Source organism: Ornithorhynchus anatinus, chromosome 4 (assembly GCF_004115215.2).
Source record: "Ornithorhynchus anatinus isolate Pmale09 chromosome 4, mOrnAna1.pri.v4, whole genome shotgun sequence".
Lineage (NCBI taxonomy): Eukaryota > Metazoa > Chordata > Mammalia > Monotremata > Ornithorhynchidae > Ornithorhynchus > Ornithorhynchus anatinus.
Genome location: NC_041731.1, coordinates 48,496,003 through 48,509,833, shown reverse-complemented (window position 1 = coordinate 48,509,833; position 13,831 = coordinate 48,496,003). Strand labels below are relative to the sequence as shown.

Sequence of the window (13,831 nt, the reverse complement as noted above, 5' to 3'; positions counted from 1 at the left end):
AACTAGGAAAAATGCAGACCAAACCAACTTAAAATAAATCCTTTCCCCTTGTACACTGGATGAAATGCCTTCCCTCTGACTGGACACATGCTATTTTCCACTCTCAGATCATAACTTCCAGAGGGTTGGAATTTTATCATTTTGAATTAACTGGTGGCCCCTGTCCAGACAAAAATAATTTTTCTCTCTCCATTCTTCCAAGCCCATCAACTGGTTTTTCCCTTTCTCTTCAGTTCACTCTTACAAATTTTTCGCCACTGATCTGGGTGTGAAGATCATACCTTTTTTGGAACTGGAAGCTGATGAAGGCTTTTTAAAAAGAGAAAAGCCAGGGCCAGTGAATTGTGTGTGGTCTTTGTGTAGCACTGCTGCCTGTAAAAGTCAAGTGTTACATGTGGAAGAACCTGTTTTAGGGATAACAAAATCTCAATGCAGCTCTCAGTGAAAGATAAATGCGGCAGAATCTTTACGGACAAGATTATGAATTCAAATGTAGTATTAGCAGATTTATAAAGCCTTTAACTTTGGCTAGTTTAAATCAATACTCCACTCGAGAAAGGTAAGCCCAAACTTGTCTTATTATAATGACAAACAGAACTGAATACAAAGAAATTTCAATGGTGAAGACTGTTAGTTAGCATGCTGCGTCACGGCATTATATCAACAAATTAACTCCTGGTCCCCCACCCTCCCTCACCCCCACCCCCACCCCCAAGAAAAATCAAGGTAATGATTGTGCACTGCATGACGTTATTATTAGATGTGAACTTTGGTTCATGCAAAGTTTGCTCTCCCAGAGGCCTTGACGAAACAATTTGCCTCCTCACCCACAGAAAGTCAATGAGCTACTCCCTTCAAAACCTCAGCCATGCTCCTTCCATAACACCAAGTGAATACTGTGGTCTGGCATACTGGTGGCAAAAACGAGACCCATGTCATTCTGACCATCCAGTCCATCCAGCCATGACATTTCACCAGCCAAAAAGCTTGAGCCTCTCTTCGACTTCCTGTATTCAGGTAGTGGCCAGCGGCTGATCAACGTTTCTGTCCGTAAGTCCATTATGTATAGGTAGCGGTGGTCAAACAACAGGGCAAAAACATCTCCAAAGCCAAGCAGGGACAAGTTGGCCAATTCAGGAGTCTTGATTACCCTGTAAGGATGAGAGTGAAACAAAGGTAAATCAAAACGTGATTTTGTGAATATGAGGTCATCTCCTGGTCAGGAGCAGAGTCATATCATCGAGGGAAAGTCTCCAATCTGTTCTAGTCTCAGGAGAGATAGCTGTTACCCATCTGAATGGAAGTGAACCGTTTCAAGTGTGAATCAGGAGGAAGGAACAAGTAATATCCAGGTAACATATGTGAAGCGGATGGATCAGAGCCTGAAAATCAGGAGGCAGGTAAGGGCAGAAGAAAATCAGGAGTCTGTTCTGTCAAGGTAGATGTTTACAGAGTATAAGACATCTGTTGGAGGAAACAGATGAAAAATTAGAATCTGAACAAAAATGTAGATTTGGGTGTCACAGATGGGGAGTAACCAAATTATGGATGGGTAGGAACTCAGAAGGAGAATGAAAGGGTAGGGGAAGGGATGAGAGAAATGAGGGACACTTATTAGTCATTTCAAGAGCTGGAAGCACAGTGTACACTAGTGTACAGCACTTAGTACAGTGCTCTGCAGATAGTAAGTGCTCAATAAATACTATTGAACAAAAGCAGGGCCACAAGTACAAAACCCAAGCCCTGAGAGAGGAATTGTGCCATTATCCCGTGGGATCTCAGGCTTGACTAACCAATTAACTTTGCCTGCATATGTCTGCCCTAAGCAAACTGCAGAAGAGAGGATCACTGCCTCCAGGATGTTCAAAGACCTATTATACAAAGAAGATCATGTCATCATGTAAATTTCTCTCTCATTAATCAAGACTATGTAGTTCAATCACATCATAATGCTCTGGAGGCATTGACTCTTATTGCTCTAGTTAGCCTACACAGTACAGTAAACTCTGAAATTCAGCCCCCAAATCCTGAAGGGTCTTCAGCATGTTTGGCTGTCAATCCTGCACTAGGTAAATGAAATAACCTAATATGTAGTAGTCAAAATAACACATCACATTTCCACTGAAATTGGTTTTCATTCCTTTCCTATAGTGTCTATGTGCTATGCATTCTAAGGGCACGCCATAAAGACTACATGATGAAGATTCCCTGATATTTTTTAGTAGCCAGGTCAAGCGGCATATCACCCTGACAGTTAATTTCTTCCTTTACGCCCAGTCAAAACTCACACTACTTTAATAAACCCAGTTCTATAACATGAGGGTTGTATTCTTGCAGAACCTCACGTACAGGAAAATTCATGCTGTAGTGCTTGTCCATTCCAGAGGCATGCACAAGCATCCATGTGTGCAGTGCACCTTCTTTCAATTAGAAGCAGCGTGGCTTGATGGAAACAGCCCGGGCTCGGGAGTCAGAGGCCGTGGGTTCTAATCCTGACCCCACCACTTGTCAGCTGTGTGACCTTGGGCAAGTCACTTAACTTCTCTGTGCCTCAGTTACCTCATCTGTAAAACGGGGATGAAGACTCTGAGCCCCACGTGGGACAATCTGATGACCTTGTATCTACCCCAGCGCTTAGAACAGTGCCTGGCACATAGTAAGCACTTAACAAGTACCATAATAATAATTACTATTAATTACACAGCATGCTGAGCCCTGGTAGGTCCACAGTGTTGGAACAATACTCCCTAAATCTCTAACTATATTCTAGCCAGAACTTAGCGGAAATACGCAATTTGGCAGAACTATATAGGTGAAGAAGTGCACTCTCTCTTGTGGGTCCTTAATGAACGTGGGAGCTAACAAATCAGCGTCCTCCTTCCAAACACCTGAAGATGGTTACATCACCCCTCCTCAGCCTCAGCTTCTAAAAACCACACTCCAATTCATTTAACCTGTCTCAAAGGACAGATTTTTCATCCCTTTTGCAATATCTGTCACATTTCTCTGAACCTTTCCTAAATCCTTGTTAAAGTAACAAACGTGAATTCAGAGCCAAATAGGAGTTTTTAACAGTAGGATTATTTCCCATCTCTTGCATTTTAGATTTCCTACCCTCTTCTGGCACCTCAGGGTACTACCTTGCACTTCTCCCCACTGAAGTGCTTTCTGCTTTTGAAGAAACATTTTTCCAAGCTTTTTACGATTAAGCTATTTCTGTCTCCCAAAGTGCTGGCAACCCTGCCCAATCTGATATCATATACTGAAACTAAATCTTTCATATTGAACTCTCCTAAGTGTTCAGCACACTGCTCAACACAGAGCAAGGACTCAATAAATACCATTGACTGACTGACTGATTAAATTGAAGAATGTATGTTGTTAACAGAGGTGATGGGTAGAGCGGGTCCTAGATTCTCTCCCCACTTAAGGGTACATCACTTGGTACATTGCTCCTGGTTGCCATTATTACTATTATTCTCATCATCATCATCATCATCATCATCATGGTATTTAAGCGCTTACTATATGTCAAGCCCAGTTGTAAGAGTTAGGGTAGATATGAGACAATCAGGTTGGACACAGTCCCCGTCCCAAATGGGGCTCACAGATCAAGTAGGAGGGAGAACAGATACTTAATCCCCATTTTACAGTTGAGGAAAATGAGGCACAGAGAAGTGACTTGCCCAAGGTCACACAACAAGCAATTGGCAGAGCAGGGATTAAAACCTAGTCCCTGCCTCCCAGGCCCGTGCTCTTTCCACTAGCCCATGACGCTTCTCACTGAGCCACGGATAACTATCTTTTGGGGGGCAATCCATGAGTCGACTGTGCGTATAACTGCAGCATGTTCCAAACTACATTTTTCTAGCTTGTTGTTGAGGACATGAGTTATGGAATCAAAAGTCTTCCAGAAGATTAGAGAGACTAACTGCTGCTCTTTACCTGTCTTTGTGAGAAGCCATTGATCAGGCATGATTCACTCATCAAATCTACGTAGAATGGTTCCCAGAAACAATCTCAGGCATTTCTAATTACAAAATGACGGTTAAATTAATTTGCTCTAGTATTTTCCCAGCAATTAATATCAAGCTCATTGGCCTTTACTTATTAGGGTCATGCTTATTGACCTTTTAAAAGATGACCATAACATCTACCTCTTTCCAGTGGGAGCCTGTTTTGATTTTAATGAAATCAGATCACCAGAGAGTCTATCAAAAAATGTATAGTCAGATTTTGGGAGGTTTTCTTAACTGACCAGATTTAGAATGACATAAAAAAAAACCTTTAATAAATTGTTACCTGAGAATATCGTAGCTGGCAAAGTCCCACTGGTACAGTCCTATTGCTGAGCTGCATACAATGTATTTACCATCAAAATGAAGTCTTGGCTGCAAGCAGATACTTCGATCTTCAGATACAGACAAGGTTTTTAAACATTTGCAATTGATTTCTCTTCCAATTGGCCAGATCTACAAATGAAAGGAAACACACAGTAAAACCACTTGGCATCACCCTGGGATGTAAAATGATTTGGAAAAGATCTTCCTGAAGCGATAGGGCTACTCTAGACCTGCTATCCTAGGAAATCTTGATATTTCTCCTCCCAAAGCAGTGTCAATAGGAACATTAACTAGCTGTTTCAAAATGGCAAGAGGAATGGAAGGAAGAGAATGATGGAAAATAGCAATATTAGCAGGAAATATATTTCTTTTTACACCAAGTGGAGCACTGGAAGACTTAGCAACAAAGAGTGTGGATAAAGGACCAGACTTATTTCTACTGCGAGGCAACCCATGCGGTTTCCAAAAACCTAGAGAGAGATCTTTCATTCATGTGTGCCAACTTTTCACTTTGAAGTAGAGGGTGAACTTGGGATGAAGCATTCAGGGAGAAATGGAGAGGGAGAGAAACAGGGAAGGGAGAGGGGAAGTGAAGAAGGAAAAGGACAAGGAAGAAGAAAAGCAGAAGAGGAGAGTAAAGGAGGAAAAGAAGAGGATGGCAAGAGGGCACTTGAAACGGTTCTTTACTTCCACTGTGGACACTCAGAGAATTAGCTTACTCATAATGTTGCATTGTCATGGTCTCCCCCCTCCTCCTCTTTCTGTATCATTGTTTAGCTCATCATCACCAGGCTACGGGGCCAGGCCAGAGGCCACTCCTACCCCAGGCCCTCAAATGGCTGAACCATCCAGAATGAATGCACCCCTTTCCGGCCCAGCGTGTCATTTGCCCACTTACAGTCAATAAATAATTGACTGTATGATTGAATATACACACCTGCATAAATACCAAGGATGGGTATAAAAGCACAGGTTCTTAAGGAACTTGTTGGGTTGACACAGTTGGGGATGACGGGAATGAATCAGGGGAAGGTTCCGGGAGGAGACAAGGTGTTAAGATGGGTTTGTTCTCATGGATTTGAAGGGGGAAGGAGTTCCTAGAAGGCAGGAGAGTAGGGATGGAGACAGGAATGTTCAGAGTTTGAAGGTGAGTTTGGAAAGAGCAAACACTGAGCTGGGGAGTAGTGGGTACAGAGAATCAAATGTACAATGAAGAAAACTGGTGGCAAGCTTTGAAACCAATGATAAGGAGTTTCTGCTTAATGCAGAGGGAGATGGGTAGCCACTGGAGGTTTTGGAGAACGGAGACATGTGCTAAACAATGTTTGAAGAAAATGACCACTGCGTGATGATGAGATGATGATGGGGATTCCTGTCAGACACAAGAGACATGCCTCAGGACTGAAACTTCAGCAATGAGACCTGAATAGAGGATTTGACTTTCGTGCTAGCGACTTAGCCGATACCACTCGGATGCTCTCATTCATCTCACTCATGCTCCCACTGGTAAACAGCATGCAACGAGCAAGAAGGTGGGCAGAGGTGCAGTACATTGCAAAATCCACATGTGGTCTTTGTTTACATTAGCCAGGTAAAGGCAGAACCAAGACCAGAATCAAGCAGGAGACTTTCCGATGAACCAAGAGGAGAGTAGCACACAGCATATAACATAGACTGAAAGGAAAGACGTGGGAAGGCTGGAGGCTGAGAGATCAGTGAGAAGACTGGTATCAACCAAAGGCACTTACTGAGCACTTACTGCGTGCAAAGCAATGTATTTAAAGCCCTTAGGAAAGTACAGTTCAATAGAGTTGGTAGTCACAATCCCGGCCCACAAGGAGCTTTCAGTATGCAGTAGTTTAACCATGACATGAGAACAGCATGAAACAGGTTGGTGGCTGTTCAGGTGGAAAGGATAAATCCGGGAAATTTGGGGCAGGACTTAGCAGTTGACAATGTTAGAGCTCAAAGAGAGTGAGGAATTGGAGGATGATACCAAAGGTGCAGGCTTCTGGGCCGGGAAAGCTAATGGTGTCGACAGAGATGGGAAAATGAAAAGGAAAGGTGGGAAGATGAAAATTTCAATTTTACACAAGTTGAGACTGAGATTCCAGTGGATACCCCTAATTGAGAGATCCTGGAAGTAAAAGAAAATGAGAGATCTTAGAGCAGGTGAGAAGTTGGGGGCTTGAGAGGAAGATTTGGAAATCAATATAGAGGTGGTAGCTAAAGGCATATGGGGAGATGAACTCTTTAGGAGAGTGAGCTTAAAGCAAGAGTAGAGCATATCCACAGTTAGAGGGTGAGAGACAGAGGATGAGCCAGAGAATGAAACTGAGGAGCAGGAGCTGACAAGGGAGGAGTAGAAGTGTTGCTGAACCAAAGAGTGGGCTGAATTATAGCAGATCAAAGTGAATTTAAAATGGCAATCAGTTAGTTATCGAGCGCTTACTGTGTGTGGGGGAATATAGAGTTGGGAGACAAGATCCCTGCCCACAGTTAGCTTACAGTCTAGAGAAGGAGCTAACAATCTAATTTGGTTTCTGGATTTTCACAGCAGCTTTTAAAGAAGAACATGACAACTTAGTCCATTCTTAACTTTCTCCAATTAAAACATCTTCTAGTTGTACTTGTAACATATGAACAACAACAACAAAAAATACATACCTTGATTTCATACTTGTCAGCGCTCAGGAGAATATAATCTCCAGGGCTGTGCAAAAGAGACTTGACTTTGCACTTCTGTAAAACCACCTGCAATTGAAAAAAGTTCACATTCGAGAAAAGTAAAATGATCAAATCTTCCTTAAGCCTGTCACTTCTTTGCCAGGGGATAGGGTTGGGAGTGGGGTGTTAATCAAGCTCAATGCACCTTGATTCTAAAGGTAGCCTCTCTCTCATTGTTAGGCCCAAGTTTAAAAAACTGAGACAAGGCTAGAGTAATCAAAATCTTTGCTAAAGACCTTCTACCAAATTGAAAATTCAGAATCAGCAAATCTATCTGAGCAAAGCTGCTAAGGTTCAGGGGGTTGGTAGTCAATGGCAACTTCTAACTTCTTCGTTCCCAAAGTTCAAATTCACAGTAAGGGGAAAAAGGATCCAGGCCCTACTCCAGAGCGGTTGCTGACTATTCAAGTGGGCCAGTGGCTTCTTACAAAGTTGAAACAGAGCCCAGGTAAAGTCTCCAATGTGAGTCTTGCAGTTCTCAGTATATAGTACCCCAGATTTGGTCTTGATTAACGAGATGGGACAGAAATGGTCTTACCTTGGTGACCCACTCTGTGTGGCCGGTGAGTGTGTTCAGGCATGTACCAGTTGATAAGGCCCACACTTTCACAGTGAAGTCTGCAGAACCACTCACCAAAATATCAAGCTCATCGTTGTAGTCTACACTAAACACTAAGGAGACACATGCATCCACCATTAAAAACAAATACATTTGCGGCTATAATATTCAAGTTTCTCTGCCTATTCTTTTCAGATATTTTCAAGTTTAAAAGTAAGGAAGAAAATATGCTACAGACAAGGTCTTTGACTACTACGTTCAAGTCTTTCATCTCATTTCACCCACAGCTCAGCCATCTAGAGTTACCGGAAGTTGCTCCCACTGGAATGTTAATAATGATGGCATTTGTTAAGTGCTTACTATGTGCCGAGCATAGTTCTAAGCACTGGGGTAGACACAGGTAAGCAGGTTGTCCCACGTGGGGCTCACAGTCTTAATCTCCATTTGACAGATGAGGTAACTGAGGCACAGAGAAGTCAAATGATTTGCCCAAAGTCACATAGCTGATCAGTGGCAGAGCCATGATTAGAACCCACGACCTCTACCTCTGACTCCCAAGCCTGTGCTCTTTCCACTAAGCCATGCTGCTTCTCTGAATCAAGACTAGAAAAATCAACTGAATCAAGATTTGAAGAAAATTTACTTATTTTAGAATTTGATCATTTAAATTTTATGGCAATGACGACAAGATTTTCAAAGACAACATTTGATCAATGCACAGAAGCTCCTGACTTCTTTTTTTTTGGGATTTGAGAGCAAGATGAAACATTCCAAATGCAGACAGCATGGCCCAGGGGAAACAGCTCCAAAACTGAGAGAAAGGAGACCTAGCTTCTAGGTCCAGGTCCAACACTGTGTGACCTTAGGCACGCATGCGGAAGCAGCATAAGGTAGTGGATACAGTAGGGGCCTGGAAGTCAGAGGTCATGGGTTCTAATTCCAGCTCCGCCACTTGTCTGCTGTGTGGCCTTAGGCAACTCACTTTTCTTCTCTGGGCCTCAGTTACCTCATCTGTAAAATGGGGATTGAGACTGTGAGCCCCACTTGGAACAGGGACTGTACCCAACCAAATTGCTTGGATCTACCCCCAACGCTTAGTCCAGTGCCAGGCACATAGTAAGTGCTTAACAAATCTCACAACTATTATTATTATTACTTTACCTCTTTGGGTCAAAGTTTTCTTATTTGCAAAATGGGGAGAAGGTCATTTGGGATCCCCTGATGGACAGGGTCTCTGTCCAGTCTTATGACCTTATAACATGGTAACTCTCTTAATACCATCATTATGATTACACAGCATTCAAATCCATCCTAAGAGAGGAGCTTTGAGTTCAAACCTGATGCCACCAATAGCTCTCCTATCCCACTGTGGAATGTACACATTCTGCACACGATACACGATCTCCCAGAGGATAACGGAAATAATTTTAAAATAAATGGGCAAAAATCAAACGGTGCACTGTGTCTGCTGTGAATAGACCACAGTACTAACGGTTTGGGAAACTTCACAGAAGTAGAAGATTGTGATCCTTGACCTGCAGGAGCTTAAAATCTAATGGGGAAGACTATCACACAAGTCCACGATTGTATTCAGAATGGAAGAAGAGATCCAAATAACCAACCCAAGGAGACTAAAAAATAACAATAATAATAAACAAACATCTTAGCTAACAGTCTAGTTTTGATTCTAAGCTTGGCAAGAATCCGAATCTCTGCATGCTTCTTCCCTGAGAGAGCAGGTAATTTTAAGTGACTACTTTCTACAGAATGTTTATGGGAAATCCAATCATCAGACCCAGTTTGGAATTATTAGGGAATAAATGGTAACAATTCAAAAAAATTAACTTTGCTGATGAAATGGTTCGATTCCAAAGGTGCGGGATTCTTAGGAGACGGAGAAAGAGGCAAAACCTTGTTTAAAAGTTCTTGAAATAAGTAGAATCTCTGCAATTGACTCAACCTGTGTGTCAATAGGGTACACAGCAATGTGCCAACAATTCTGCCGTGCCTTTCACTATGTGTTTTGGCCAAACCACTGTTAAGACATTATGGAGCATTCTTCAGACAATGCGAGCCAGTTTGGTTTCCACGGTGTCAAAATAAGTTGACTGTCTGCACATCCACAATCTCAAAACAGGTTAGTGCTTCAGGGCAAATTCTGTCTAATCTGAGATTTTGCAGGAATGCAACTCATGTTATAGAATAACTGAATGTACTTAAGAGAGTTTTTGAATCTGATGGTAGTGGGAAATACAAGAAATAGAAGAGATAATTATCATCCCTGAGAGAGCATGGGAATGGGAAATAAAGACCAGACAAATCACACACGTGAGTAGTTTACAAACAAAAAAGGTGGCAAACAGGTACAAGTAGGATGGTGTTTGTAGTTTTAATTTGCTATGGAAGGCCAGAACAAGGGGGCTGAGAGCAGTTACTGAAAGTCTAGAGAGGAGGAAATTTCCTAAAATGATTAAGCAGCAGTTTTAGAAAACAAAGGGCATAGTTGCATGTGGGCTGCATAAAGGAATCTGTTGTAGGCAAAGCAAGGGATGAAACCCAGGCCAGTGGGCAGGGAATGTGTCCGTTTTATTGCTAGATTGTACTTTCCCAAATGCTTAATAGTGTTCTGCACATTGTATGCAATCAATAAATACGACTGACCGACTGACGGTTGTCTCTGCTTCTTATTCTAACAGAGCAGTTTCTATGGCAAAAACAAGAAAAGAAATCAAGAGGAAGGAAGCAAGGAGGGTGAAAGAGAAGTAGACCTCAGAAGGGTTCCATGAGCAATTCTAATCTCCCTTCTCAGTTCACAAAGCTGTAAACTTCATAAGTCACTTACAGTGCTGGGGATATAGCAGTCATCTTTGACCTCGGGAGTTCATTCATTCATTCATTCAATAGTATTTACTGACCGCTTACTATGTGCAGAGCACTGTACTAAGCGCTTGAAATGAACAAGTCGGCAACAGATAGAGACAGTCCCTGCCCTTTGACGGGCTTACAGTCTAATCGGGGGAGACAGACAAGAACAATGGCAATAAATAGAGTCAAGGGGAAGAACATCTCGTAAAAACAATGGCAACTAAATAGAATCAAGGCGATGTACATTTCATTAACAGAATAAATAGGGTAATGTAAATATATACAGTTGAGCAGACGACTACAGTGCTGAGGGGATGGGAAGGGAGAGGGGGAGGAGCAGAGGGAGATGGGGGGAAAAGAGGGTTAAGCTGCGGAGAGGTGAAGGGGGGGGGGGGCGGTAGAGGGAGTAGGGGGAGAAGGGGAGCTCAGTCTGGGAAGGCCTCTTGGAGGAGGTGAGTTTTAAGTAGGGTTTTGAAGAGGGGAAGAGAATTAGCCTGGCGGAGGTGAGGAGGGAGGGCATTCCAGGACCGCGGGAGGACGTGGCCCAGGGGTCGACGGCGGGATAGGCGAGACTGAGGGACGGTGAGGAGGTGGGAGTGAAAATCATGTAAGCAAAGGACCGGCAGAGCTATCAGGGCTGCCTCCAAAGTACTCTGCTTTAAACTACTTGGCTCCCTAAACTAGCAAAACATAACCAGGCAACCAATCTTAGACTTGTAACTAGTAATCTTACCCGAAGGGTGGACAATATGGGACAAAACGCAGTCTATGGACTAGCCCCTGCCTGCCAAATGATTCTAGGCCAGATTCAAGCTGATCTCCTACTGCAGCCTAGTCCAGCTGTGGGTGCAGGAAGCAACCATCTGACTTGCTGTGACTTCATCATCAATGGAATTTACTGAGTGCTAACTGTATGTAGAGTACTGTACTGAGCATTTAGCAGAGTCCAATACAACAGAGTTGGTAAAAACATTCCCTGCCCACACCAAGGTACTACATGTATCTGGCAGCACAGGGTCAGGAAAGCACCAGAGAGGGTGGAAGTGGCTGCATCCCTCCTCTGTCTTTCTCCCTCTGTTCACTCTCAGCTGGACCATATCAATTATAACCTAACCCACACTATGAAATTAGAAAACGAACTGGAAACCTGGTAGGAGAAACATGTTGTCCACTTTATTTTACTGTATGCAACACATATGAAAACACTCCAAGAGCAGATTCCATGTGTGCCCCCCTTGGGGCAGATGCAAATGAAATCTGTTTCCACACTAAGTTGCATACTCAGTAAACATCAATAGACCCAAGAAGGATTCAAACGATTTATGGACGCAAGGTCCGTACAGGTGATTAGTGAAAAAGTTTAGGGATCTTAGATGGTACTCGAGGCTGGCAACTGTCCCAAAGCTCTTCCAATCATCGTATGGCTAATGCTGGAACCAGTACACTGGAACAGATGAACTGCCAGTCTAACACAACATGGCATTTCTTAGAGAATCTGCAAGAATGGAAAGAGGCCATTTTTAACAGCTCTAGACAAGGTTCCAACAGGATAATGGCTTAAATCAAAAACCCCAAACTGGAAGTCATCACCAAGCAGTGTGCTTGGGATCTTGACTCATCTTCAGCGACTGAGAAAGAAAGGATTGGGAAGTTTTAGAAGGAAAGAGGAGCGTCTCAGTGTCCAAAACCGGGACAAAATTGCTAGATATTTTCAAAAGGTAAAATTTGGATCTGGGAACATGTACACACAAAACCCACACAAAATGAACACCGCCGAAGGATGGAAAGGACCATACGCAGTGATGTGCAAGTTTGGAAATGGAGTTTATGGATTACAGGGGTCTGGTGACTAGGTGGACTTCACGGAGTCCCAATTAAAACCAAGACCTGTGTCAATGGCCCTCATTTGCCCCTAGGCCCCTCCAGAAGGTTAGGGAGGTAGCCGGGCCTCCCATCCTGGTCTCGAGCTGGACTATTTGGACACTGCTAACCTTGACAAGAGGTGAAAATGCTTTTGACTTCTGGAACTCTGAAGGTTTGTAGAAGGGGAAAAAAAGGATAAGGAGTGTTTAACAGGTCCCTTGCTACTCGGGCGAATTAGCAGCAAGTAAGCTATTACCAAGCAAAGAAGCAGCAATAACATTTTTAGAAGAGATCTGGGTATAGGGCAGCCAAAAACAATTAGCTAAAACAGTCCAAAAGTAACTCATCAACCTGAACAGTATGCTGTTGACTAGAGGAGCTCCAAGAACAAAAGCAGGGAGCATAAAGGGGCTCCAAACAAAGAGCAGCTCCTGACCTGCACGCTCAACTTTACTGAGTCTCTGTTCCAGCGGGTCCAGGGAGGGTAAATGGCAGAATCGGGCAAGTACAGATGATGCTTCATTGCCAGGCCGGATGCTTTAGTGAAGATAGATTTAATTTTTTTAAGAATATCTGTAAAGCGCTTACTATGTCTCAAACATTGTACTAAGGTCTGGGGAAGATAAAAGTTAATCAGATTGGACAAAGTCCCTGTTTCACATCTGTAGAAGTAGGAAGGAGAACAGGTAATAAATTCTCATTTTACAGTTGAGGAAGCTGAGGCACAGTTTCAGAGAAGTTGACTTACCCAAAGTCACGCTGCAGGTAAGTGGCAGAGCTGGGACTAGATCTCAGGTCCTGACTCCCAGGCCACTATATCATGCTGGTTCACTTGTAGTGAACTGGATCTCTGGGTGTGGCCCCTTTGGAATGGATAAACTCCAGAGAAGGTGTGTAAGGGGAAGGAAAATACATACCTGCACCAGTATGCCCTCGGAAGTGTTGGGTTCTGGCTCCTGAACTCCATTCCCAACAGGCTACTGTGTTGTCAAAGGATCCCGTTACCAGTTTCTGCTCATCAAATTTCACCGCAGCGCAAGTGTGAGTCTGGATGCCGTAGATGCACTGTCCTGTGCTCACATCCCACAGCTTTGCAGACAAGTCATCTGACCCTTCAGAACAGAAAAAGAGAAATGAAAACTGGACATCTTTCACCTCCGCCCTCTTCACCAGGCACATCTCCGCTTGTTCTCTTGGTTCCTTCCACGCTAACCTTTTAACTGAACCCCTCCTGCCTCTGTCTCCCTTATCCACCCAATTCCCCTGGCCTGGAACTTCATGTCACCCCAAAAAATAATAATAGTAACTGTGATTTTTAAGCGCTTACTTTGTGATGATGATGATCATGGTATTTGTTAAGCACTTACTATGTGCCAAGCACTGTTCTAAGCGCTGGGGTAGGCACTAGCTAATCGGGCTGTGCCACGTGGGGCTCACAGTCTCAATCCCCATTTTACAGGTGAGGAAACTGAGG

The 13,831-nt window shown here is 43.3% G+C and overlaps 1 protein-coding gene across 1 annotated transcript in view; it reads right to left on the bottom strand.

Annotated features, from left to right (window-relative positions):
- Positions 1-701: 701 nt before the first annotated feature.
- Positions 702-13,831, bottom strand: part of FBXW2 (F-box and WD repeat domain containing 2) — a 29,753-nt gene continuing 16,623 nt past the window's right edge. The window contains exons 3-7 of the mRNA XM_029063247.2: positions 13,275-13,469; positions 7,609-7,742; positions 7,011-7,097; positions 4,303-4,472; positions 702-1,151 (exon numbers count right to left, since the gene is read on the bottom strand). Of these exons, the coding sequence (XP_028919080.1) occupies positions 863-1,151; positions 4,303-4,472; positions 7,011-7,097; positions 7,609-7,742; positions 13,275-13,469 (875 nt within the window). The 3' untranslated portion in view covers positions 702-862. The remainder of the gene's footprint in view (positions 1,152-4,302; positions 4,473-7,010; positions 7,098-7,608; positions 7,743-13,274; positions 13,470-13,831) is intronic.